Below are 27,693 nucleotides of genomic sequence, written 5' to 3'. Positions count from 1 at the left end.
TTTAATTTAGTGACAAAGTATTTTCTAGTATTTTAGTACTTTGTGCTACTGAAGACTTCAAAGGGATAATGAGCAAAGGGCATACCAAGAACTTGTTATAAGGCACTTTATTAAAATAAAAGTGCTTACATCCCTTTAATGTATTAATCTATTTCCTGAATAACATATGGAATATTGAACAAATAACTGTACACCAATTGTGTTCCTTACAGTAGTAGGAAAACAGTATTACTGTAGTAGTTTGTTTACTCCTCCCAACTTCCCTTTTACATTTTTGCTCACCATGGTATTGCCTAGAGCATAGTTAATTGTTCTTAAAAGAAAAAAAAATTTCTTCCTAGTGTTCTCTAATAGCAATTGCAAAATGCTACAAAAACCATCAAACAAAATCAAAATAAGAATTCCAGGTAACTTAAATTAACACCAGTGTTGAGAAAACCATTTTTATTGTCATCACCACCCAGCATATTTGTGCTGGATTATGTACCAAATGGCCAGATCTTCTAAAGAACATCTACATAACATTTCTTTCATGTTTCAAGAGATGAAAATAACTGTACAAGGTTAAGTACAAAAGTACACAAGACAGCGGACACGAAATATCCATGTATGAGATTTTATCCCACCTGCAGCTTTTATATATTTGAAAAGTAGAATTCATGAACTAAAAAATATTGTCCTTCTATAGTCCTGTCAAGTTTAATGGAAGTGTGTTTAACCTGATTACAACACTAACACCAGTATCACTGATCTGATATTTACAAAAAATCGTATTTTTCAATAAATTAAAGTCAATGCAACACCCATGCAAGCTAGAATGCTAGCTGTTTGGTGAACAAGGACCTGACATCAGAACCAGAAGTCCATAAAGTCTCAAATATTAAGTCTGATCTCTTTCAAACTGCATCCATTCCTCGCATTGATGATGTGAAACCCAATCCCATTCCTCTTTGTGTGTGGGTTTGTGATCTTGCCATTTCATACTGAGCATCTAGGTTTCTAAATACTTCTTCCTGTTGCTTCAAAGTCTTGTAACTTTCTTCATCAACTGAGCTACATCCAGCTTCGTCTTCACTCTAAATATCAAATAAAAAATATATTATTAAAATAATAAATGGAAGTGGGAATAAGGTGTTCTTTTCAACTGATAGACTGATAAATTACATTTTTAGAATATGTATTTGACCTCAATTATTTAGCTTCCATTCATTCAGCACCTATAGAGTGCAAGGCAATGCCCTTCCTAGGTATTGGGATTAAGCCAGGATATAACACAAATCAACTTCATATTAATGGGTATGTAGAACATACCTTTAAATAAGTAAAGTCTAGAAGAAAAGCAAAAAATGCTATTTTTAAAAAGCAAGGGAGGGGATCCCTGGGTGGCTCAGCGGTTTAGCACCTGCCTTTGGCCCAGGGCATGATCCTGGAATCCTGGGATGGAGTCCCGCATCAGGCTCCCTGCATGGGGACTGCTTCTCCCTCTGCCTGTGTCTCTGCCTCTTTCTCTGTGTCTTCCATCAATGAATGAATAAATAATTTAAAAAACAAGGGAGAAAGGACTCAAAAAAGTTGACACTTGAGCAGAGACCAAACCAAAGCATGATGTAGGGAGCTGAGGGAAGAAAAGAAGAGGGGAAGCTTAGAACACCTGGGTGGCTCAGTTGGTCAAGTGTCTGCCTTTGGCTCAGGTCCTGATCCCAGGGTCCGGAGACTGAGCCCCATATTGGACCCTCTGCTCAGCAGGCAGTCTGTTTCTCCCTCTCTACCCATCCCCTTCTGCTTGTGCTCTTTCTCTCAAAAGAAATACAATCTTAAAAAAACAAAAAACCCCAAACCAAACAAAAACCAAAACAGCCAGCTCAGTGCAGCTTAGTTTAAGCCAATATGCCTTCAGTGAAAAACCAACTCCCTTAAGTAATAATCAATACCTGAGTGTCTGTGAACTTTTCCAGGTTTTTTTGTTTTTTTTTTTTTTTAAAGATTTTATTTATTTATTCATGAGAGACAGAGAGAGAGGCAGAGACACAGGCAGAGGGAGAAGCAGAGATCCATGTAAGGGAGTCCCTTGTGGGACTCGATCCCGGAACTCCAGGATCATGCCCTGAGCCAAAGGCAGACGCTCAACTGCTGAGCCACCCAGATGTCCCTCCAGGTTTTTATTTATTTTTTTTTTTAATTAATTTTTCCCTCCTCCAGGTTTTTATATGAAATCTAGTACTGGAACTGTACCAACAAAGCCAAACAAAAAAACACCAAGAAAAATAAAACCCAAAACCAAAAACCTGTATCTTTAAAAAAGCTTGCTGGAAATTTTAAATATTGTGGTCTTACTCCAAGAACAGTTAGCTTTAAATGAGCATATTAAAAAAAAAAAATAATTTCCATTTACAAGTTCATTTTTATTTACTTAGAAAAGCTTATGATCGGAAAAAGGTTCACCTAAGGTATAAAGTTATAACCAACAAACACGTTAAATTGAATAATTTGTCTTGTCAACTACTGATAACGTAATTCTGTCAAATTAATCTGAAGAAAAATCAAAAGAACACCAGAAAGTACCCAGGGTTCACACATTACTGAAATAAATTTTAGGATGAGGACCAATGTTAACCTGAAAATGCTAATATGAATTCTAATTCAAAGTGTGTAACTTGGGATCCCTGGGTGGCGCAGCGGTTTAGCGCCTGCCTTTGGCCCAGGGCGCGATCCTGGAGACCCGGGATCGAATCCCACATCGGGCTCCCGGTGCATGGAGCCTGCTTCTCCCTTTGCCTATGTCTCTGCGCCTCTCTCTCTCTCTCTCTGTGTGACTATCATAAAAAAAAAATAAAACAAAAAAAATTAAAAAAACAAAACAAAACAAAACAAAAAAAAAAACAAAGTGTGTAACTTACCTTAATACCCATTAATTTCCTGAATTTGACATTTTGGTCCTTGTTTCCAAAATTCAATTTTTCCCATATTTCAGCAGATTGGGATTTATCCTGTAAAGAAACAGTGACTTTTATAATTCATAAAATTTAGCTATCTTTTATTAGGATATTAAATCTCTGTAATAAGGTCTAAAAGAAACAATAACATTTATAGCACTTTATCAGTGTTTATAATTATTTTTTCTATCACAAAATAATGAAGCAAAACAGAATTAAGTGCTTCATAATATATCCTTTATGAAAAAGTCTAAGTCAAGAAGCATCTTTCCCCCTTATAAACATAGGGGAATACTGTTTTGCTTTGCATTAATACTGGTTTTCTTAGATTATGATTTTCCAACATTAATTTGTGTGGTAAATTAAAAAATATTACGATCAGGTTTTCAGAAGAAAAATAAACCCAATCTTTTCCAATCCAAATTTGTTTTCCTAAACAACTGCTAATTAGGAATAAATGACAAAAGAGGGGAATTAAAAAACTTACCCCTTCTTTTTTGCCTTGCCAAAGCATTTTCCTTTTTTTCTCTTGTTCAGCAAACTTCATTGGATTCACAGCTGCTGGGTTATAATAGCTAGGTACAGCTATTCCGGTCTCTGCCAAAGCTTTAGCCTGCAGGGCAGCCATTTGAGCTGCCATAGCTATCTGAGGAGTTACTTGCGTTCCCGATGCCAACAAAGCAGCAACATTGAGAACAGAACCTCCGGTGGCTGCAGCTGCTAAAGAGGAGTTCAGCACAGATTTTACTTATTTTTTTTAAGCACAGATTTTAAAACTAACCAAAGCAACGTCCTGATTTACATTAGTGCGTTTATATTTAAGAACTAATCTATAAGAAAGCACTAACATCTTCAAAATAAATGCAGGTTTATAAAGCAATTAGCATTTTAACAAAATGTATTGTATATATTTGTAATAGACATTTCTAGATATTATCCCTTATATATACTAATACTTTATATGTCTACAAATATAAGAATTCTATAAATAGTAAAAAGATTTGTGATTTCAATGAAAATGGAACTACGGTACTTGTATCTAAACTTACAATAAAAACTATTTGTATGGTTCTTTAAAAGCTTACAAAATGGTTATTTAGACATTCATTTGAAAGTCTTTCATTGGGCTCTGCACTTAACAGGGAGTCTGCTTGGGATTCTCTCCCTCTGTCCCTCCCCCAGGCACATGCTTTCTCTCTAAAATAAGTAATCTTAGAGGAAAAAAAAAAAAAAAAAAGGTTCCTCGGTGACTCAGTCAGTTAAGCATTTGATTCTTGATTTTGGCTCAAATCAAGATCAAGGTTGTGAGATAGAGCCCTGCACTGGGTTCCACACTGGGCATGGGGCCTGTTTAGGTCTCTCTCTCTTTCTCTCCCTCTACCCCTCCACCCCTAAAATTAATGAATAAAGGTAAGTTGTACAATTTCTTAACATTAAAAAAAAAATTTATTATTTTAAACTAATCTCTACACCCAACATGGGCTCCAACTCACAACCTTGAGATCAAGAGTCGCATGCTCTACCAACTGAGCCAGACAGGTACCCCAATTTGTACAGTTTTAGATTCTTAAAAAAATTTTTAAGAAGATTATTTAGTCATGAGAGAGACAGAGAGAAGCTTAAACATAAAAAAAGGCAGAGAGAGAAGCAGGCTCCATGCAGGGAGACTGATGTGGGACTTGATCCTAGGACTCTAGGATCATGCCGAGCCAAAGGCATCCCAGGCGTCCCAATTTTTTATTTTTTTTTCAAATATTTTGAGTAGAGACAGCATGAGCAAGAATGGTTGGAGGACGGGGCGGAGGGAAAGGGAAAAGCCTTTCCACTCTCCACTGAGCAGGAGCCTGATGGCATAAATTAAGCCGAAGGCAGGCACTTAACTCACTGAGCCACCCATGTGCCCCAATTTTAGATTATTTCAAGAAATACCAATTTACTAGGAATGTCAAAAAGCCAACAAAAAAACACCTTCCAAATTACATTTCATGCAATTCAACAAACTCTCTTTGATCGCCTTTAGTCATTCAGAGGCAATGTTTGTGTTATGTCTAATAACCTAATTTCTTTTTTTAATAAAGATTTTATTTATTAATACACACACACACACACACACACACACACACACACACACACAGAGAGGCAGAGACACAGGCAGAGAAAGAAGCAGGTTCCATGCAGGGAGCCCGACGTGGGACTTGATCCCAGGTCTCCAGGATCACACCCCAGGCTGCAGGCGGCGCCAAACTGCTGCGCCACTGGGGCTGCCCTAATAACCTAATTTCTTACCTCAGTTCAATCATCATCTTTAATAAACTGCATTTTCCCAGAAATCATGACTAAAAGACATGTGCAGTCATGGTTAAAGTGTTGTATGAACAAGAACAGTGACTGTTTACATGCCAAAATCATGTGCATCAACCAAGTAAATACACGTGCAGGGACCCCTGGATGGCTCTGAGGTTGAGCGCCTGCCTTGCCTCAGGCCATGATCTGGGAGTTCAAGGATCAAGCCAAACAATGAGCTCCCTGCATGGAGCCTGCTTCTCCCTCTGCCTATGTCTCTCTCTTATGAACACATAAATAAAATCTTAAAGAAAAAACAAACAAAACAAAAAAACCCACACATACATGAAGTACTTATGAGGCATGAAAAGTTAACATTGAAAATAAAATGTTCACATTTCAATAATAACAACAATAATAAAGAGGTTTACAGTGTGCACTGATGGGTAGAGCAAGGATCATGGGTGATTTGCTTCCTATTATTTTTCTCAACGTTTTAGATTTAGATTTTCTACAAAAAATGCCATACTTCCATAATAAATAAAATAAATTACCTGCAGCTATTTCTTGTTGTTTTTGTTTTTCAACCATTTCCTTTTCTCGCTGTTCTTGTAATTTCTTTGCTCTTTCCAACCTATCAAAAGCAATTTCAATGCATTTAAAATAACACTCAATATAAACCAGTATTTATCTTTGTATTTCTCCATATGTATAGACATGACACACATTTTACATAGATTTTTAAATTAAGTTTAACACAATTTGGTATCTGTATGTGTGGGGGGGAAAGCATTTACTCTTAATACAGTTACTGTTAGAGAATATTTCAATACTGGTTTAAGAAAATGTTTTCCTTTTGAATTTTTAAAAAAGATTTTATTTATTTGAGATAGAGAACTGCAAGGTGAGTAGATGGAGGAGGAGAGGGAGAAGCAGGCTTCTCTCTGAACAAGGAGCCCAATGCAGGGGGCTGGATTCCAGGACTATGGGATGGGGACCTGAGCTGAAGGCAGATCCTTAACAGACTGAGCCAGTCAGGTCTCTCTCAATACTGGGTTTCAACATTTTATTTTATTTATTTATTTTTTTTAAGATTTATTTATTTATTCATTCAGAGAGAGCGGAGAGAGAGGCAGAGACACAGGCAGAGGGAGAAGCAGGCTCCATGCAGGAAGCCCGACGTGGGACTCGATCCCGTGTCTCCAGGATCACACCCCGGGCTGCAGGCGGCGCTAAACCGCTGCGCCACCTGGGCTGCCCGGTTTTCAACATTTTAAAGTGGAATAGCCAAAAAACCAACCAACCAACCAACAACAAAAAACCCAGAAAGTTTTTTTTTTTTTTTTTCCCCAGAAAGTTTTTAAACACAGTTCTCACAGGGAATTGTTTTAAAAAGTAAAAATTACTCAACCTTTATCAGTGGCTACAGGAGTAAGAATAAAATTACATCTTGCAATAATGACATATTGAGAGCTGAGAAAATCTTAGTAGAGTATGTTAAAAATATTAAACAATGTTTACAGAATTATCTACATGCTTCTTAGGGGGGAGGCTGATACAGGATAAGGTCAATCAAAATATGCCAATTATGACTTTTGTATCTAAACAGACTTTTAAGTTAACAAAAATTTAAAAAGCCAAAAATAAAAGAGGCAGAAACCCTATCAGCCATTCTCTACAATCTAATAAAATGGGGGGGGGGGGAACCTCAGTATTAGAGAATGAACTTTCAGCAGCTTAAATTCATCATTAGCAAAAGAACAGGAAACATGAAACAAATTCATCCTCAGACAAAATAAAAATTGTCCACACTAAATTTATTAATACATATACTAAATGTGCTGTCAAGACAGTATCTACTTCTCATACAACAAACTTTAAGTGATATCTTCGTGAGTTCCTGAAAGACAAATCCCTTTTCAAGACCCTTTAACTCTCCAATCTTAAGTTAAAAGCAACTCCTCCCTTCCTCCTTTAAAGTGTATAAAGGGGCAAAGATTAAGGAAAAGGTTTTTATTATTTTAGAGCACTATGGGTAGTGAAATGGCATTGGCTTTATCAATGAAATTTACATAAAATGAATAATACAGTTTTATTCCCTTTTACTAAGCACACGTACAAGAAAGACACAGTACTATGACTCGATTTTGTCCTTGAGAATAAAAGTTTCTGATTAGGGGTAACATTAAAATTTTGGCACACAAATATCAAAACTATTTTCAAAGCAGTTTAAAAATTCTGTCCTAAAAAAAAAAATAAAATAAAAAATAAAAATATTCTGTCCTTATTAAAAAAAAAAGGAACAACAAAAACCAGTCTATATACTGTAGTTTATTAATAAAAGATCTCCCTTCAAATTTCAACTGTAGCCAAGGAGCAACCTAGTATTCTTAAATGAGTTATTTCATGTAAACTTATCATCTGAAAATAACTAAATAGATTATTTTTCTTAAGTTTTAGAGGCTAGTAACAACTTCAACTTTAATAAAAGCCAAAAATTAAAACACAACCAACTTATAATAGACTTTAGGGCTTAAAAAAAATACTGGTCACACGTAACAGACCACTCATTATAATTTACTTCAAGTATTATTTAGTTCTGTTGAGTTTAGTTTCAGAAAGAAAATGATTGACTACTACTGGTGCATATTTAAAATGGCCATTGCAGGTTGGAATTAACACCATTCACTAAGGTGAATGGAATGAAGAAGGGGCGAGCTCACACCTTTGCTGCTGCTGCTGTTCAGCTGGAGTTTCTGCCAGGCTGGGTTCACAGGGCAGCAGCCCATCAGCTTACATTGTGATAACTGTATTTTTGTAATGAAAAAAAAATACAAACTCAATTTCATAAGGAAAAAAACCCCAAAATCAAGAGTATAGTTTTCAGAATATGGGAAAACCTGCAAACAAGTGCTTGGATTTTACTTTACTTCTTGCCTTTCTACATGAGGCAGTTCTTTCAAGGGTTTTGCACATTTTGGCCAGACAGCCCTGCTGTGTGTAGTCCCACCAATTACCAGAATATTTTTGAAATGCTACAGAATTAAAAGATACAATGATCTTGCTATGCTATCAGCAGTAAAATTTACAATATCCAATAAATCACCTTGTAATGTTTATTACTTGCCACTTTTAAAATAAGAAACCTATTGAGAGAATTGTTTCAGACTTTGTTTTCTTGAGGAAGAAAAACAAAAGGGACAATGAACTTTCAGAGGCAAAATTTAAGATTTCTTGAATCAGATTTAAGATTTCTAAAAAAGTTTCAATTGCAAACCAAAAAATATTTAGGAGCTTAAATTTGATAAAAATGAATTAGTTAATGAGGAAAAACAGAGAAACTGCTGCTGACATTGTTATCTTTCCAGTTGTACAAAGAGGCAAATGTTAAAATGAGAATTGACATACTTAGTTCTAGATCAGAATTGGCACAGAATGTATCATTAACAGATTTAATTATTTGACTTAAACTCTAAAAGCATTTTTGTCCACACGATTACCTACTTCAAGTTGAAAAAGAAAAATGCATCAAATAAAAATATACCTACCTCCTAGCTAAAGCTTCCTGTGCATCCATTGCTGTGTTTCTGCCTCTGAAGGGAGGTGGACTAGGAGTTCGGCTTAAACTTCTGCTAAATCTTCTTGGTTTCTCAATTCTCTTCTTTCTATCTCTGTAAACAGGCATTTCACACATTGCAATATGGCCAAGCAGTAATAGTTTAATCCAAATCAATTATAGTTACATAGGTTGAACAGAAATGAAAATAGTAGCCAATATATTAGGAATCCTTTCCTCTCCACCTCTGTCCTCCAGCTTCCACAAAGTATGGAAGTCCTTTGAAAATGCTAATCTTCTGTAAGTTCACTTAACCATCCCTGTTAGACATTTAAGATGTTTTCCAATATTTTGCTATTACGCCCACTATAACAAAGGCTAGCTTTAATACACACATCAGTCGTTTTACATTCATGTAGGTCAATATGCAGGATAAATCCCTAGTAGTGGATCCATAGTTCAAATGTTCCTACTATTTTACTCTACAGTGAATTAATTTGTACAAAACAAAACAAAAACAAAAAACAAAAACAAAAAAAGGCCCCAAGCACATAATCATGAAAAGAATTAGGAAAGATAAAAAAATAGGCACTGACCAGAAAAAAATAGAGTAGCAGTGGTCAAAATTAGAAATGCCATAAATGATGTCCTACATTGCCCAGATGGAAAATAAAAAACTAATGATAATTAATGGTGAAATTATTATTTATCCTAAGTCCACTAAACTTCATAATTGACAAAGCTCAAATTAATAAACTACTAACAAATTAGGGCAGCCCCGGTGGCTCAGCGGTTTAGCGCCGCCTTCGGCCCAGGGCGTAATCCTGGAGACCTGGGATCGAGTCCCACGTCGGGCTCCCTCCGTGGAGCCTGCTTCTACCTCTGCTTAGGTCTCTGCCTCTCCTGAATAAATCGATAAAATCTTTAAAAAACTGATAAACAGTAGCAGCTCTTTCTGCCCATGGGTCCTGTCCCTATGCTTTAATAAAACCATTTTGCACACACACAAAAAAGCAAAAACCAATTACCTGATTAACAAGTGATAAGCTAAGTCACAATAAGTAACATAGTCTATATTTCAGTCTTTATAGACTAACCTGAGGAATAAACTAACAAAAACAGCTTTAATTATTTAATATCAGTATCTGTGCATATGCACTATTAACAATTGATGTAAGTAAATAGACTAAATATATTCCTGATTATTTATAAAATTTTCTGTAGTTCTCTTTACTGTACTTCCTGTCTCAACAAATTAAAGCTTCCTCTCGATCAAGACAGGTCTGAATTGGGCAGCCTGGATGGCTCGGCGGTTTAGTGCTGCCTTCAGCCCAGGGTGTGATCTTAGAGACCCAGGATCAAGTCCCAAGTCAGTCTCCCACATGGAGCCTGCTTCACCTTCTGCCCTCTCTCTCCTCTCTGTTTCTCATGAATACATAAATAAAATCTTAAAAAAAGAGAGAGAGAGAGAGAGAGAGAGACACAGTTTTGAATTAAGCTCAACTTTTTGAGTACCTGAGATAATATATACATGCTATATGCGTGGGTAAAGTATGTATATTGACTTTGCATTCAGACATACTTGGGACTTGATCCTGATCATTTAATAACTTTTTACCATTTAATAACTATGATTAGAGGCTTTCTGGCCAAGTTACTTAAGCTCTCTAAGCCCAAGAGATCTTAACTCACAAAAGTTGTTTTGAAACTGAAATGACCTAGTACATGGAAAAGAGTATTGATGTAACACATAGTGTATGGCGGATAAGCAATAAATGTAAGCTACTGTGATTATACAATTAACAATTCAACATTCAAAACAACTCAATTTTCTTTTTTTAAAGAACAGAGGGAGAAGCAGGCTCCCTGCAGGGAGTCTGATGTGGGACTCGATCCCAGGACCCTAGGATCATAACCTGAGCCAAAGGTACATGCTCAACCACTCAGGTGCCCCAACTGAAATAATTTTAATAGAGGATTATTTCTACCTGCACTTTAAAGAAGATCTGATTGATTACATATGCTATCTAAGGTGTTTAGATTTGTTATTGGTCAGAATGTTATTGAAAGAAGATAAACATTGGGCAGCCCCGGTGGCTCAGCGGTTTGGCACTGCCTTTGGCCCAGGGTGTGATCCTGGAGTCTCACATCAGGCTCCCTGCATGGAGACTCTTCTCTCTCTGCCTGTGTCTCTGCCCCTGCGCGCCCCCCCCCCCCGCCGCCGTGTCTCTCGTGAATAAACAAATAAAATCTTAAAAAAAAAAAGAAAAAAAGAAAAAAAAGAAAAAGACGATAATAACCAGACCCTGTAAGGGACCTATCTGATTTTATTCAAGATGACAAATACTTACCGACTTCTACTCCTTGTTCTACTCCTGCTTCTACTCCTATGCCTGTGTCTTGATCTTGAACGGGAACGAGATCGGATCCTACGTTTTCTTTCCCTGCTTCTGGATCGTGACTTCTTCCTCTCTCTGCTTCTGGATCTTGATTTCTTCCGCTCCCTACTCCTGGATCGAGACTTCTTCCGCTCTCTGCTTCTACTACGATGACGCCTGAAATTTAAGCACACAAATTTAAAGGTATTTAGTGCTGTGTCTTTTCCAATTACAGACATTATGAATTAATTATCTGCAGTGTGTGCTGTCAAGCCAGGCAATAAACTGCTCTGCATTGTGTGTAGAAAGGATAATTGAGCCTTCTAAGGGAAGAAGTTCTAACAAATGAGCCTTTATTCTTGTTTGATGATGTCTGAGGGGCATGATAAAACTACATGTCAAAAATGCAATGAACCCTAACTCAAGATTCTGTTTAACACTTTAAAGTCTATTAACTGTCTTACTGAAGTATTTATGCAACTTAAAGATGATATTGAAGTTAATCTACTACTGAAAAATTTTGACCCAATCAGATACATCATATGTATGTGTATTTCCACAGAAAACTCCAAGCATATGTTAAACATTGGCTTACTTTCTTTTTTGGAAGATTTTATTTATTCATGAGACACAGAGACATAGGTAGAGGGAGAAGCAGTCTCCCCTGTGGGGAGCCCAATGCAAGACTTGATCCCAGGATCTCGGATCATACCCTGAGCCAAAGGCATACACTCAACCACTGAGTCACCCAGGCATCCCAACATTGGTTTCTTTAAATAAAAATTCTGGGAGGTGGCTCAGTTGGTTAAGTGTCTGCCTTGGTTTGGCTCAGGTCAGGATCGCAGGGTCCTGAGATCAAGCCCCACATCAAGCTCCCTGCTAAACAGGGAGATTCTCCTCCCTCTCCCCCTGCTTTGCTCTCTCTCAAATAAATAAGCCAAATCCTTAAAAAACAAAACAAAACATACTTGCTAATTGAACAAGTTAATCAATCATAATCATCCTTTATCTCCTAGCCTTGAACACCATTTTTGCCTTTATCAGAAAATGCTCCAAAGATTTCAGCTATAAGCAGACATTAGTAGGCAAAGGACCACATTAGTGGTCAAGCTACCAAAAAAAATTTCTTACTTTCTAATCTAATTAAGATTGTTTGGGGAATCCCTGGGTGGCGCAGCGGTTTGGCGCCTGCCTTTGGCCCAGGGCGCGATCCTGGAGACCCGGGATCGAATCCCACATCGGGCTCCCGGTGCATGGAGCCTGCTTCTCCCTCTGCCTGTGTCTCTGCCTCTCTCTCGTGACTATCATAATAAAAATTAAAAAGATTGTTTGGGTATCTCTGGGTTCATGAGTAGCTTTGCATAATATAGCTCTTTAAATGGCACTAACTTATAAACACCAAAAACTACTTACCTTTCACGAGACCTAGATCTTGAATGACTTCTGCCTCTTGATGACTTTCTTTCTTTGCGTTTGTGTCTGTCCTCGCCGTTTTCAGATGAATTTAGTCGCTCTCTTCCTTTATCAGAAGAATGTTCTTTATCATTATGTTCCTCAGACTTGTGTTTCTTAGATGATTTATCTTTGGATTCATGTCTTCTTGCCTGTTTTAAGAAGAAGTTGGTTCTTTCAGGAAAATAGTGCAACAAAGAGAGTTAGTATGGGTTATCAGTAGACAAAAATGTTGTGATGCAACATTAGTAACCTTAGGAGTGTGTGGCAAATAAAAAAAAAATGATCTAGTTTCACATCACCCAAATGTTGCTGATGAATATTACTAATCTTGTCTTTATAAATCTCAAAAATGCAGTTTCCTCCCCAAAATAACATAATTAAAACAATGATTTTCAATGTTGACAATGATTTTCAATGTTAAAATAATACTGAAAAACCCATTATCAGAAAAAGAGGAATTCCTGATGTTTCTTTTATCTAAAGGAATAAGGGAATTACATATATATCAAAACTTTCAAAATCTTTCAACAAACCTTTTAGAGAAACATCATATATACACATATACATCAACTTCTAAAACCAGAGTACATATTATTTTAGATTTAAAAACTTAGCAATAATGAAGATGATCAGGACACAAAGAAATGCACCGGAAAACGCATTTCAATTAGGTAGCTAAATAAGATTAGTCTTACTAATTATTAGTATTTTCTGCAACTTTAAATTACTTTACGCAGAGTTGAAGTGTCCTTTTTATAGCTATACTGCCACATCCTCTCTAAAAGACGGCTCTTGATTTTTCTCCCAAAGTCTAAACTGTGATGAAATCACTTTTCATCTTGCAATATCCCAACGAGCTTGAAGTTCTATTACATTTCATGTACCTAGGGCAGAAAATGGCAACCGTATCTGTTTTAATTTTTATGAAATCAAATTAGGCATAACATAATTAATCCCTAAACCATTATGTAATATAGATTTCTTCCATACTCTGAAAGATTAAAAACCAAGGCTTTTGCTTTCACAACATATGCATTCAGAGACTGAGCTAAAATTAATTGCATGATCAAGTCTCCATCCTACACTCACGTACCAAATTAGGAAGTGATAAACTAGATCTCCTCATATTAAGTTGGCAAATCCAACTTTTAGCTAAAGCTTAAAATCCTTGACATCTCGAAATCACAATTTTAAAGCTGGAAGGAAACTCAGATCCTCTTAACTCCCCTTAAGTACAACTAAGATCTAAAGTCACAAAGCTACATGGTAGCAGCTGAACCCAGACCCCATGGTTCTTCTTATGCCCAGGCCACTGCTTTTCTACCACAACAGGACACTTAACTCATGTTTCCCAAAACAGACCAAAACATTTTTCTTTCCACTCAAGATTAACTTTCCTTAAAAAACAAAAAACTTGGCCAAACATTTTGGAACATGCATGATATATCTGAAAAGAATCATAGAACGTTATTTAGTATTTTGCAGAAAAGAGACCTGGAGACAGCTAAATTTTAGTTTCATTGCCAGTTCTCTATAATAAGAACTTACAAAAGTATTTCCTTGTTTTTGCCATATAGTGGCAAACTGGAAAAGCTTTAAGTGGTTCAACTTCCAAAGGTTTTATAGTTATTTCAAACCAGTTTTCCAAACATAACATTACTATTAATTAAAAAAAAAAAAAAACATTAAAACCCTTAACTGATTTAAGATATACTTAAGGGAAATAGGAGTTTGAATGACTAATAGTTACCTTATCATGAAGTAGGCTTATTATTTTGCTATCTGAGTCTGCAGCGTCTTCAGTTCAGTCTCTTCGCGCATTAGCACGCTGAGTATGATTTATTATAGAAATGTTATCATGTGAGCTAAACAAAATAGTCATTTTCACAAAAACTCTCCTAAATTAAAAATTTAACAGAGCTTCCATTAGGGGAAGAGGTGAAGTCCCTGCCCACATTTTTTTTAGGAGTCCCTTGCCCAGCCCCCATAAGACTCTTCTCCTCCCTTTTTGGTTCCTACTTCTGTTCTTCCTTGTTGGCTCATTCCTGGTCTTCTCAGGTGGGCAAGCAAGTTAACTCCTTTGCAATACAGGTGCTGCCTTTCTTTTTCCTCAAGTTTTGCTGTCACCGCCACCTTTCCAGCTGTCCCTCACAGACACTTTTATTTCAAAATTCAACACTATTCTTAGGGAAACGGAAATTGCTGCTAATGAAAAGAGGATTCGCATTCTCTTCCATAAAGAAAAAGCCCACAGGTACCTAGGTTATTGCTACTTAAAGATGATTGCTATATGAAAATCCTGAGCAGTCGTCAGGTATAAGGAGACTCGGGACCTCAGATTAATGGAAGCTCTGTGTGACAGGCCTAAAAAAACCAATTATAATCTTCATATGAAATTTTTATTGTGAATATTTTCACAACATAATAAAATTAATAGTTTTTGAATGAAATTTTCATATAAACAACTATCTTCTTGAATAATGATGAATCCATATCATGCTTATTTTATAACCCAATTAACCTTTTAAATTTCAAGTTTTCGTACTTACCTTGATAATATCATATATCACACAAACATTTCTACCAGATACTTTACAAGTATTTTAAAGTGCCTATTCACTACAAAGTGTTAATTACCTCTTTGCTTCTGCTCCGGCTCCTGTGTTTTCTTCCTTCATTATCTGCAAATACACATAAAAATTCACCATAAACAAGATACAGAAACATCTCAAACACAAATTCCAATATTCAAATAAAGGACAATTTCCAACCCATTTTACTAAATTAAAATTCTACTTACTATTTTCCAAAGACTATTTTTTATGGCAGGGTGAGTTTATTCTACCAAATACCACTGTGTGTATGAGAAACAAATCAAGCAATCTGAATAAACCAAAATATAACAGAGTAAGCAACCTGCCACCCCAAACCTTCTGAGGCAAGTCAAAAACAGATACTCTCTTTCAGTTTGTCATAGATTCTTAATTCACAGAACATACTGACTAGCCCATCTTGTTTTCCACTGCAGAGAAAATTTATAAAGGGACATGTCAGAGGTAAACATGAACAAAGAAAACAAGAATGCAAGAGAATAAACAGTTTGAACTATATTTGGCATTAGTCAAAGGGTGCTATAGTTTATTTTTAAAAGATTTCATTTACTTATTCATGAGAGACACGCAGAGACATAGGCCAAAGGAGAGGGAGAAGCAGGCTCCCCTAGGGATCACACCCTGAGCCAAAGGCAGAGCTCAACCGCTGAGACATCCAGGGGTCCCAGGGTGCTATAGTTTATTTATTTATTTAAAGATTCCATTTACTTATTCATGAGAGACAGAGGAGACAGAGGGGGGTGGAGGGAAGGAGGGGCAGAGACACAGGCAGAGGGAGGAAGCAGGCTCCCTGCAGGAAGCCGGATGCAATCCAGGGACTCCAAGATCACCCTCTGGGCCGAAGGCAGGCGCTAAACCAACTGAGCCACCCAGGGATCCCCAAGGGTGCTATAGTTTAGATGCTCAATTAACCTCTTCATTAAATAGCCACACTAATTTAAAAAAAATACAAAAAAAATATAAAAATAAAAAAATAAAAAAAATACAGCAGAACATCTTACTTTCTACAGCACATCAGTCTAATTCTTTTTCAAGTAAACAAATAAGAAACATCTTAAAATGCCCAAACCTCTTGTTTCAGAAACATTCTAACATTAAATGAGAAACAAAGTTAAAAATGTTATTGTAACTTACATCAAAATGTTAAAACAATTCTGAATAATATATCACTGCCCAGATACATCTTTCAAAATATTTTGCCTATGTTGAAAGCATGAAATTTAAACGTCTCAGGGTAAAAAACCTACCCCCTCCCCAAAATCTCAGGATACAACACAATTTTGCCTATGGACAAGTTATAAAATTTCCGCATGAAGACATTTATGTTTCTCAGAACTGAAAAGTTCTCCGGAAAATTACCAATGTACTTTATTCATTTCTCAACTAGAAAGAATATGTATTAATTATATAAAAAACTAAGTATGAGTCTTATACACACAACGACATGGATTTTAACAAATGCTGATAGTGGTAATTAGTTTGCAACAATTCATACCTGACTTTCGTTTTCTTTCTCTTGACCTTGATCGTGATCTTGAATAATGATGTTTTGAGGCTCTAGGAGAAATAGATACATCTGACTGCTCTTTTTTCTTATCTCTATCTGGGGATGTCTTTTCTGGGGCTAGTCCATCTCGCTCTGTATCACTAGCCTAAAAGTTTAAATAAAGAGAAATGATTATTAAGTTCTTAATCATATTTAAAATGTTTTTAATTTCTTAAAAGAGGAGGAAGAGAATAGAAAATCATCTCTGAGTTCTACAAAATTAAAGGCCAATTTCTAAATAAACATTATTTGTACCTAATAAGCCCGAATAGATTGAAATGACTAACCCAATAACAGAGACTAATGTCCTTAACTTTCAAAAATCATTATTTTCATAACTTTCAAAACAATAGGGGAAGGGGAACAATCAGGGCTCCAAATATTTCCAATTAACTATTCAAGCAGAGAAAATATAGCCCATTTTAGATTTGTAAAGTCATTTACCTGACTTTAATGAATACTTTTATTTTACATTAGCAAAAGCATTTAAAAACGAACTGGTAAAATTTATAGAGACTTAAGTATGTAAAAATCTAAGAATAGCAGAGAATGCTTCTAGATTATAAAAGAATAAACAAAATTAACTTACCTATCTGAGAACCCAATCTTAATTTCATTAACCCTCTTTAATGAAAACAGCCCCTTGGCACAGTGCTGCTGCAAAATATGGTCTGCCTCTCCTCACATATGCTCTGGGCTATGGAAACATTAAGTTGTTTCTGCTTTAAAGCATTTTATAAATTTTCACAATGCAAATTTTGTAAAGTTAAAAAAGTACACATTCTTTCCAAAGAGTCCTTTAATTAAAAAGAGGTTCCTCCATCTAAATATCAGTTCCCTGTTTTCCAGTTTACTTGCTCATAACCAAGTACTCAGCACAGCAATCAATCAACAGATGAAGAAATGAATTCCTGTTAACTTGTTTTCAATTAAAAAAAGAGGATTTCTGAGGCTCTGTTGAAATGTGTCATCCAAATAAGAGTATCACAAAAAGCCCACTGATTTAAATGAGTCCTAGAAAAAAAGCTGTGAAAAGCTAAAACCTGATTCCCGAGTTGGATTTTGACAAAAAGTAGAGGAAACAGTTTCAGTATGTGGAAGGTGGACTAGTTGGCTTTTGAACTAAGAAGGATTTTTACATTTTTGAAAGGATTAAGCAAGCAAGGAATGGGACAGAGACTCTATATGATCCATAATGTCTAAAATATTTACTACCATACTCTTTACAGAAGAATCTGGATTGGATAAATAGGGATCACTGTACATTTTCAGCAGGAGGAATAATCACAAGGCAACGAACTCCTTTCCCTTAGGAAAATTAGTCCAGGAAAAAAAAAAATGAAAGGAAACTAAAAGGGGAGTAATTTAACAAAGTGTGAAGAGATTGCATTATCTCAACAACTAAGAATCACAAATGTGCCAAACTCAATGCTAGACTCAGAATAAGATGACAAAAAAGAGATTTACAAGCTTAGCTGGGATGACAGACATAAACGTGGTAAGCCTCTAACAATGGTAAAACAAAACAAAACAAAACAAAAACCCTCAACCAAGCACAGAGGAAGCAACTCATTACTGGAGAGGCTACCAATCAAGCATTAGTGCCTTCTCCAGTTTTCTATGTATGGGTGATTTCTGGAATCATAAAATTTTTGTGATGAAAGCTTTCATCACTTATAATAGAGTTCAATTTTCTGATCTTACAGAGGAGATCCAGCAACATGACCTGCTTTCCCTTAAGATGGTACTTTAGCTCTTTGCTGTCTACTACTAATAAATAGTGCTGTATCACACAATCAAGGATAGTTCTGATTTTCACAACATTAGTCATTTTCTTTTAATTCTGATTTTCATCATTATCCTTACGAACTATTTCAGGCATGTCTGTGATGTTGTGACTGGTAGAGCTTACATTTAGTAAAATAAAGCAACTGTGATAACTTAAGCACTGCTATCACTTCTTTCAGTGCATGAGCCTTTTCTGCCGAAAACCAGCATTCTTGAGCCACTGGCACAACTCATTAACTTTTACAGAGATCATGACTAGAACTGAAGGAAAAACAACAACAACAAAAAACCTTCATATGGAAGTCAGCTCCAGCTCACACAGTACAAATTTTCAGTCAACAATTTACATGCTTAACATTGCAGAAGCCTAGCAATAGGGAAGTCAAAGGCATCCTGTAATACAAAGCCAATAACTTACATCAACCACCTATTTTCACCTGTAAAATATACAATAGAAAAACAAAAATCACCCTACCATTATAGATTCCGAATGATAGGTGGCCACTTTGCCTACACAAAACTTTTATTTCCACGATGCTATTTTATAGTACCCTAATTAAAAATATCCAAAAAATAAAATCAATTGAAGAAAATTTATCTGATGGGACGCCTGGGTGGCTCAGCAGTTGAGTGCCTCCCTTGGCTGGAGAATGATCCTGGAGTCCCGGAATCGAGTCCCACATCAGGCTCTCTGCATGGAGCCTGCTTCTCCCTGTGCTCGTGTCTCTGCCTCTCTCTCTCATGAATAAATAAATAAAATCTTAAAAAAAAAATTTCTCTGAAAATTTCTAAGCTTTACTTCGAATTATCAGGGATGTACATAGTAAATCTTAAATCTAACTGCAAAACTGTCCTCTATTTTAGCACTTGTTTTAGAAGGCCACTACCATTACCTTAACATTTATAATTTGTTTAAATCTGTAATAATGCTCACGACAGCACACAAATCTTTTTTCCAGTGCGAAGAAGGTACCTTGGATTTAATAGTAGGCCACTTCTCCAGGGGACTGTCTTTTTATTGAAGGAGGTACTGCAGGACCAAATGTTTGTTTGAACTGACTTCATTTTTTAAAACATTTGAGCCCAAGTAAAACACCACCATTTTTAAAATACATTAAGAGGCCTAAAACACCACTTAAACCATGGAAAACACTACTTCGATTAGTTGCACAAACACCAAACAGCCCAGCTGTTTGAAACCGTAACAAAAATCGGTTAATTCAATTAGGTACTGGGGGAGGGGAGTGCAGAAACCATCTCGATTCCAGATAACCCCAATGTTTAGGGGATTATCGGTACAAATTTTTCGGTACGTTTACAGTCCTACTTAGTTTTTAAAATGAATAAATAGAACTTCCTAGTCAGTGGAAAGGAACACAAAATGCTTGCGTTTTCCTTTTAACACGGGAAGAAAAATGAAGTAATCACAATAACGCGCGCGACCCACCAGAATTGGGCATCTTACACCCAAAGCATGCTTTTTTAAAAACTGTAGTTCTTATTTAAAATTAAATGGGTCAAGAAAGGGTGCTTAAATCTAAAGAAACGCCAATATTAAGGCTTTATTATGCTTCTCAAAGATTTCAAAATGATTACATCACGAGCCGCTTCGGAAACGGAACAATCAGAATTCGTAGTTCCAAAGGCTCCTCGTAATTAAGTAGAATTTTTTTGCTCCCTTTGAGCAACACCTTCCTCAGCTCCATACTAAGAAATAAACTAAGGTTTTCAGAGACAAAACAATAATAATAAGGGAAAAAACAAAACGTTACAAGTCGATTCTCTTCTCCCATTTTACCCCCTTGCAGACAACGCCTTTCTGACCCAATACTTTTCAAAGACCCCCCCTCCCAGCCCTTTTCTCTTTTCCCCAGTCCTTCTCCAACACGAACAAATAAATTCCCAAGCCCTAATGAAACTCAGTATAAAAACGACCAACAAAAGTAAGCTAAACTGGAGGCCGCTCTGTGGGTCGAACAGAATAGAGAACTAGGAAAAGAGAGGAAGAAAGTTCTGGAAGAAAAAAAAAAAAAAAGACACTCCCTGCGGCTCCCCACCCCCACCAACACCGCCTCATTTCCCCCTCCTTACAGTAGGCAGCCATGATGGCGGGCGCAAAAGAAGGCCGCGACGCCATTTTGTCCACACACACGCGCGGACAACAGCTCTGGGAGCAGTTCACCCAGTCTTTGGAGGGTATCAAGAAAATATCCCTGGCTTTAAACTCAAGAATTGGCACCTACCGCCATAGTCCAGAGTCTTGGCCGCTAGGGCGGCGCCTCCACTTGCCGCTCTCAACAGTACCGGCCGCCCAGACGCTTCGCCACAGACTAAATCGCTCGCGCGAGAGACCCGGATGGCACAAAGGGGCTGAGGCCCGGCGCGTCGCGCAGCTTGCTGGGAAAAAAAAAGTGTCGATAAGAGTCTCTATAGCAACGCGATTCGAGGAGCTGATTGGTTGTTATTTTGAAGAGGGCGTGTAAGGCCAGGAGTGGGGCGGGGCCAAGAATACACCCTAGAATGTGCAGCCTGTAAATCGGAACGGGTGGAATTTAGGGTGGGTCAACGTCCTCTTTCGATTCTAAAGCAGTTTTGGCCCCTTCCGGCCGCTGTAAAAGGGGTTGGGCCTAGTGTTCTCCCGCCAATTTAAATCCGTGGGCTCTAGACCCTGAAGATACTAGGGACAGTTGTGGGCGGCGGGAAGAGGAGTGGTTTATTTGAGTGTTCTGCTTTAGGTTCTTCAGTTGCAGGTGAGGAGGGGGAAATGCGCTGCTGTAGAGATGCGGGGGGTGGGTTCAGGTCGAAGTAACAGCGACCTCAGCTAAGTTTGGGGGTTTTCTCATCAAGACCGCTGGCGGGAGAGGGTTTGAAGTCGGTTCTTGCTGGTCGGTTGTCCAGCTGGGGAAGTTTGTGCTTGGGGGCCTGACACTCATTTCGCTTAATTCGCTAATCGGTTCTTCACCCAGCAACTCGACTGATTTCAAATCGTTAACCAAATCAGGTCACTCGTGTGCTTAGTGTCTTTCCCCTGTAGCAGCGACCATAAAAACCCAACCTTGAAGTCGACCATTCGTTTAGCTTCTTCATTATTTCCATTTTTGCTGAGGCCCGGCAGCCGTCCCAAACTCGTTACAGCCTCTGAGCCTTTGCACTCGGCTTGCATCTCTGTTCTCCGCGAACAGCTCTTGGAATCTTTCCTTTCCCTACCAGGTACTTCTCATGCGACCCCCCCCGCCCCCCAAACTGAGCATCGTTTCGTTTAAAACCTTTGGTACTGTTTGTAATTATGCACTTATATAACAGTTAATAGGCGTGAATTTGAATCTTCTCTAACTATTGACTCGCTTTAGGTGACCTTGGCTATTTTTTTTTTTTAAGACTTTTGTTTATTCATGAGAGGGAGAGAGGCAGAGAGAGAAGCAGGCGCCATACAGGGAGCCCAACGCGGGACTCGATCCTGGGACTCCAGGATCACACCCCGGGCCGAAGGCAGGCGCTAAACCGCTGAGCCACCCAGGGATCCCCTACCTTGGCTATTTATTTCATACCTGGCTTGTGTCTCTCTGCTTTAAGATGGATTGTTGTGCCGATTAAATTAGTAAAGCACTGAAAATTATCTTGCATATTCAATACATATTAACTAATTTAAAAAAAATTATTCATGAGAGGGGCAGAGACCTAGGCAGAGGGAGAAACAGGCTCCCTGTGGGGAGCCTGATACGTACTGGATCCCAGGCCCCCAGGGTCACGACCTGAGCCAAAGGCAGACACTCAACTACTGAGCACCCAGGTGCCTCACATGTTAACTATTTTATTTGACCTTCCTAAACGAATATAAACTTCATAATGGTAAAGGCCTTTTCTGTCTTCTGGGCTGTATTCCTACTCCTAGAAAGAACAGTGCCTGGCACAAAGTAGACATCAATAAACATTTGTTGAACAACTGACTGTGACAGTACTTGAAGGTTGATAATATTTCTCTGTTGTTTTCAGATGTGGGACATAGAGACCTGTAAAAATTCACCCCAACTTGTCCCTCCTGTCTTAATTTCTTCCCAAATCCCACCCAAACACTGGCCACTAGAATTACTGTCTATTCTAACATTGTTTTATACCCTTGCTCACATTCTTGGTAAGAACTCTTTTCCTATATTTAAAAACATATGACCGTAGCCTAAATGTTACCTGCTTCCACTAATGAATATAATAAATTACCTAACACTTAATATTGAGTGCTTACCATGAACCAAACATTGTTCTGTAAATATTCAAAACTTATAACCTTTGCTTATAGGTACAGCTATATTTTCCTATTACAGAGAATTAAGGAACAGAAAGGTTACATTGCTTGCTCAAGGACAAGTAGTTGTAAATAAAAAGTACCTTTCCTGTGCTGTGTAATAAAATTTTGTTTTATTATTTTTAGAGATTTATTTTTTTTATTTTTTATTTTTTTAGAGATTTTATTTATTTATTCATTAGAGACACACACACAGAGAGAGGCAGAGACACAGGCAGAGGGAGAAGCAGGCTCCATGCAGGGAGCCCGATGTGGGACTCAGTCCTGGGTCTCCAGGATCATGCCCTGGGCTGAAGGCGGTGCTAAACCACTGAGACACCTGGACTGCCCTGGGCATATTCTTTGGTTCAGTCAGAAACCAAATCCAATTCTTCCCCTTTCCCCTTACCATTTTCATTTACTGAACAATACTAGAAACATTAATGGATATTTTGAAAAGTTCATCTGGAACCTTAACCATCCTAAGATACCCCATATAGTCTGACTTTAGAGCTTCCACTGTTTATCTCTATATTGCTTAAAGGTGTATTTCAAATGAAGACGTTATAATTTTAAGCTAGGCACACAAAATACTGGAAGCTCTAGGATACATTGGTGAGATCAGATTGGTCTGTGTTCCTAAACTAATACATTTTTCTCTGATGATTATTATAGTTAGTTCCATTTATCTTATTGGTTGAAGTATGTGGTGACTCGGGATCCCTGGGTGGCGCAGTGGTTTGGCACCTGCCTTTGGCCTAGGGCGTGATCCTGGGGACCCGGGATCGAATCCCATGTCAGGCTCCCAGTTCATGGAGCCTGCTTCTCCCTCTGCCTATGTCTCTGCCTCTCTCTCTCACTGTGTGCCTATCATTAAAAAAAAAAAGTATGTGGTGACTACTGAAATCACACAGAAAAGTCAAGACACAGAAAAGTCTTGAAAAGTCTTGACTGATGTGTGTATACATACATATATGTATATTTTTTTTTACTAAACCTTTTCATTTCCCAAGGAATTGTATTCAATGCAACAATATAATTTGTTCTCTACATGTTGTCACAGGAAAAGTAGTGGTTCCTGGTTCAGGAAGACAATCTCAGAAATATGTGGAATGATATTGAGCTGTTGACAAGTGATGATACAGGAAGTGGGTACCTAAGTGTTGGCTCAAGAAAAGAACACGGAACTGCTTTATATCAAGTTGATTTACTAGCAAAGATCACCTCTGAAAAGGTAATGATTATGATGCTGATTATTTTCATTTACAGTGCTTTTGCTGAGTGCTTAGTAAGCTCAGTAGTCACACAGTAAATGTTCTGTATATATGCATATAGCATTTTCTCAGGGAATCAAGGTTCAGTCTCATATTACTAGAAATTTCCATCTGAATTCTCCCTTCATTGTCTTAAGATCACTATATCCAAAACTGAACATTTCATAGCTTTTCTTGATATTTGGACAAATAGAATGTAAATAAACAAAGAATAGCTACACCACCTTAGAAAATAAATCATTACCACTAGACTTGAAGCCCCAATCCCATGTTCCCCCAGTACTCTACCCCTGAGTTAAGCATTCTGCTGAGGTTGATATGTATCCTTTCCATGCATTTCTTTCCACATATTAATTTTCTTCTTTTAACAATAATTCTAGGGATGCCTGGGTGTCTCAGTTGGTTAACCATCTGCCTTCAGCTCAGGTCATGATCTCAGGGGTCCTGGGATCAAGCCCCACATCAGGCTGCCCACTCAGTGGAAAATCTGCTTGTCCCCCTTCTTCTGTCCCTCTCCCTATTTGTGCTCTCTCTCTCTTTCTTTCTCACAATTAAATAAATAATATCTTAAAACAGTAATTCCATTCTCAGTCCAGGCTTGAAACCTTATTTTTTGCACCTTATAGAAAATATTACAGTTTTTTTTTAACTTGGGTTTTCTTTTTTTTCAAAGATTTTATTTATTCATGAGAAACACACACATACACACACACACACACACACACAGAGAGAGAGAGAGAGAGAGAGAGAGAGAGAGAGGCAGAGACACAGGCAGAGGAAGAAGCAGGCTCCATGCAGGGAGCCTGATGCAGGACTCAGTCCCGGGACTCCAGGATCGTGCCCTGGGCAGAAGGCAGGCGCTAAACTGCTGAGCCACCCAGGAATCCCCTAGATTTTCTTTTTCATTTTTTAAAAATATTTTTATTTATTTATGATAGAGAGAGAGAGGCAGAGACACAGGCAGAGGGAGAAGTAGGCTCCATGCCCTGGGAGCCCAATGTGGGATTCCATCCCAGGTCTCCAGGATCACGCCCTGGGCCAAAGGCAGGCGCCAAACCGCTGCGCCACCCAGGGATCCCCTAGATTTTCTTTTTCAGTAATTTGTCTGATAAATTTTTGTAAACAAAGGGTTTTTTGTAAAGAAAGTACATCTGATTTTTATTTATAGCATAGCCCAGGATCCCTTCATTTCCCTTAGTAAGTCAATGTAATATTTAATCCTCAATTAAGAAAAAAGGTTTCAATAAAAAGAAGCAAAATATTAGAGACAAGAGTTGTATCTTCTAGGGCTTGAAAGGAAGGGCCTCTTCTGAGGACCTTCATAAAGGACCTCAAATGTTGACTTTTGGCTTTTTTTCAACTGAGGTTCTATATGTATTCAAAGAAACTAGCTGATAGGATTTTTAAAAAATGTACCATTCTTTACACAGCTTGCATACTGTTGTTGGACTTTACTGCCTTAGTAGACTATGAATCACAGAATTTGTAAATGTTAATTATGAGTAGTACAAATAAATTATTTTCTTTGGTATTAAATTGTTTATTAAAAGCAAAAATTTTAATTTAAGGTATATTAAAAGTTCTGTAATGAGAAAATAGCATTTATATTTGAGAATATCAGGAGCCTCAAAACATGGAAGTGGCCTAGGCCTCTCTTGAGCTCTGAGGACTCCTGTTGAAAAATAATAGTATGTGTGTATTAAGCTTCAAATTCAGCAAAGAACTAAAATTCTCTTATTAGCTTGGAGTATCACTCATCACTCATAGCAAATACTATGTTCAAAACCCTATGCTAGGGACACCTTGGTGGCTCAGTGGTTGAGTATCATCCCACGTCTAGGGATTGATCCCACGTCTGCGGATTGAGTCCTGTATCGGGCTCTCCAAGGGGAGCCTGCGTCTCCCTCTGCCTATGTCTCTACCTCTCTCTCTGTCTTTCATAAATAAATAAATAAATAAATAAATAAATAAATAAATAAATAAATAATAAAATCTTTAAAGGGGAAAAAAAAAACCCTATGCTAAACACTTAGAATATAAGGTAACCTATTATCCCATTATTTTAGGATCTTTCCTTAAAGTGAAGCCGACAGGATACCAGCCATAAAAGCTACTTAGTTGTGCAAGTCAGTATATGCTAAATATCAAATGAATGGTACAGATTTAAATGCAGTCTGAATTCAGAGGAAGGAGAGCTCATTGTGAGTGGGGACAGTTTAAAGAGTCTTTCATAAAGAAAGTAGCACTTGGGCCATTAGAGAAAGAGAAAATGGAAACACAACTTACCAAAATTTGTGAAGTGCAGCAAACGCAGTGCTTACAGGAAAATGTATAACATTGAATGTATATGTTAGGAAGAAGAGAGATCTAAAATCAATAATTTAAGTTTTTTGCTTAGGAAACTAGAAGAGCAAATGAAATCCATAGTAAGCAGAAAAGAGAATAATGGAACAGAAATCAATGAAATTGAAAACAGGAAATCAGTAGAGAAAAATCAGTGAAACCAAAAACTATTTCTTTGAAAAGATCAGTAAAATCTGTAAGTCTCTAACCAGGCTAACTTAGAAAAAAAGAGAGAGAACACAAATTACTAATATCATGGACATTAAATGGATAATCAAGGAATTCTAAGAGCAACTCTATGCCCATAAATATGATAACCTCATGATATGGACCACGTCCTTGAAAGACATAATCTTCCAAAACTCACACAAGAAGAATTAGACAATCTGAATAGCCTCCTATCTATCAAAGAAATTATATGAGTAATTAATAACCTTCCAAAACCAGTCCCAGAAAGAACCAGTCCAAATCCCAGATGAGTTCACTGGTGAATTCTACCAAACATTTAGGGAAGAAATATACCAGTTTTCTACAATCTCAGAAGATAGAAGCAGAGGGAATACTTTCTAACTCATTCAATAAGCCCAGCATTACCCTAACACCCAAACCAGGCAAAGACGTTACAAGAAAACTATAGGCCAGTATTTCTCATGAACAGAAATGCAAAATTCCTCACAAAACACTATAATGTATATGTGTGTATATATATATATATATATCTCAACAGATTAAAGAAAAGTCACTCCTATCAGTAAATGAAAAAAAGCATTTGAAAAAATCTAACAATCATGATAAAAACTCTCAGTAAACTAGGAATAGAAGGCCGCTTACTCCATTTGATAAAGAATATTTATAAAAAACCTGCAGCTGACATCATACTTAATGGGAAGAAACTAGAAACTTTCCCAGCAAGATCAGAACAAGGCAATGATATCCTTCTCACTACTCTACTCCTTTTCAACATCATACTGGAAGTCCCAGCTAATTCAATAAGAAAAGGAAATAAGAGATATACGGACTGGGAAGAAAGAAAACTGTCTTTGTTCACATATGATTGTCTATGTAGAAAATATGAAATAATTGACCAAAAAAACTCCTGAAACTAAAACAATTATAGCAAGATTGCAGGATATAAGGTTAATATGCAAAAGTCAGCTGCTTTCCTACATGCCAGAAATGAACAAATGGAATTTGACATTAAAAACACAATAAAGGGGGATCCCTGGGTGGTTCAGCGGTTTAGCGC

General features: G+C 37.3%; 3 protein-coding genes across 5 annotated transcripts in view; 1 reads left to right on the top strand and 2 right to left on the bottom strand.

Annotated features, from left to right (window-relative positions):
• ZCCHC8 (zinc finger CCHC-type containing 8) overlaps positions 1-27,693 on the bottom strand; it is a 114,057-nt gene that overhangs the window by 38,515 nt on the left and 47,849 nt on the right. The gene's annotated exons all lie outside the window — the stretch shown is intronic.
• On the bottom strand, positions 93-20,957 carry RSRC2 (arginine and serine rich coiled-coil 2). Of its 3 annotated transcripts, XM_049101722.1 has the most exons (12): positions 20,795-20,934; positions 17,353-17,460; positions 16,713-16,869; positions 15,243-15,286; positions 14,356-14,433; positions 12,564-12,776; positions 11,124-11,327; positions 8,765-8,887; positions 5,771-5,850; positions 3,421-3,653; positions 2,898-2,987; positions 93-1,076 (listed from the first exon to the last, which is right to left on the bottom strand). In XM_049101722.1, exons 5-12 carry the CDS (start codon positions 14,361-14,363, stop codon positions 897-899), a joined length of 1,131 nt encoding a protein of 376 aa, XP_048957679.1. In that variant the 5' UTR covers positions 14,364-14,433; positions 15,243-15,286; positions 16,713-16,869; positions 17,353-17,460; positions 20,795-20,934; the 3' UTR covers positions 93-896. The 3 variants fall into 3 exon arrangements, with proteins under 3 accessions (XP_048957679.1, XP_025329566.1, XP_025329565.1); XM_025473781.3 differs by lacking the exons at positions 14,356-14,433; positions 17,353-17,460 and having other exon boundaries at positions 3,421-3,650; positions 12,564-12,754; positions 20,795-20,957; XM_025473780.3 differs by lacking the exons at positions 14,356-14,433; positions 17,353-17,460 and having other exon boundaries at positions 430-1,076; positions 12,564-12,754; positions 20,795-20,957.
• Positions 20,986-27,693, top strand: part of KNTC1 (kinetochore associated 1) — a 79,049-nt gene continuing 72,341 nt past the window's right edge. Inside the window, 2 exon segments of the mRNA XM_049101723.1 lie at positions 20,986-21,108; positions 23,894-24,064. Of these exon segments, the coding sequence (XP_048957680.1) occupies positions 23,936-24,064 (129 nt within the window). The 5' untranslated portion in view covers positions 20,986-21,108; positions 23,894-23,935.

This window comes from Canis lupus, chromosome 26 (genome assembly GCF_003254725.2).
Source record: "Canis lupus dingo isolate Sandy chromosome 26, ASM325472v2, whole genome shotgun sequence".
Lineage (NCBI taxonomy): Eukaryota > Metazoa > Chordata > Mammalia > Carnivora > Canidae > Canis > Canis lupus.
This window is presented reverse-complemented; position numbering and strand designations above follow the sequence as displayed.

Coding starts and splice junctions, on each gene's coding strand:
- RSRC2 (XM_025473780.3), bottom strand. Junction 11,328..12,563: donor AGATCTAGGTCTCGTGAAAG/GTAAGTAGTTTT, acceptor CTTAAATTTCAG/GCGTCATCGTAGTAGAAGCA. Junction 1,077..2,897: donor GGAAATTAATGGGTATTAAG/GTAAGTTACACA, acceptor TTTGATATTTAG/AGTGAAGACGAAGCTGGATG.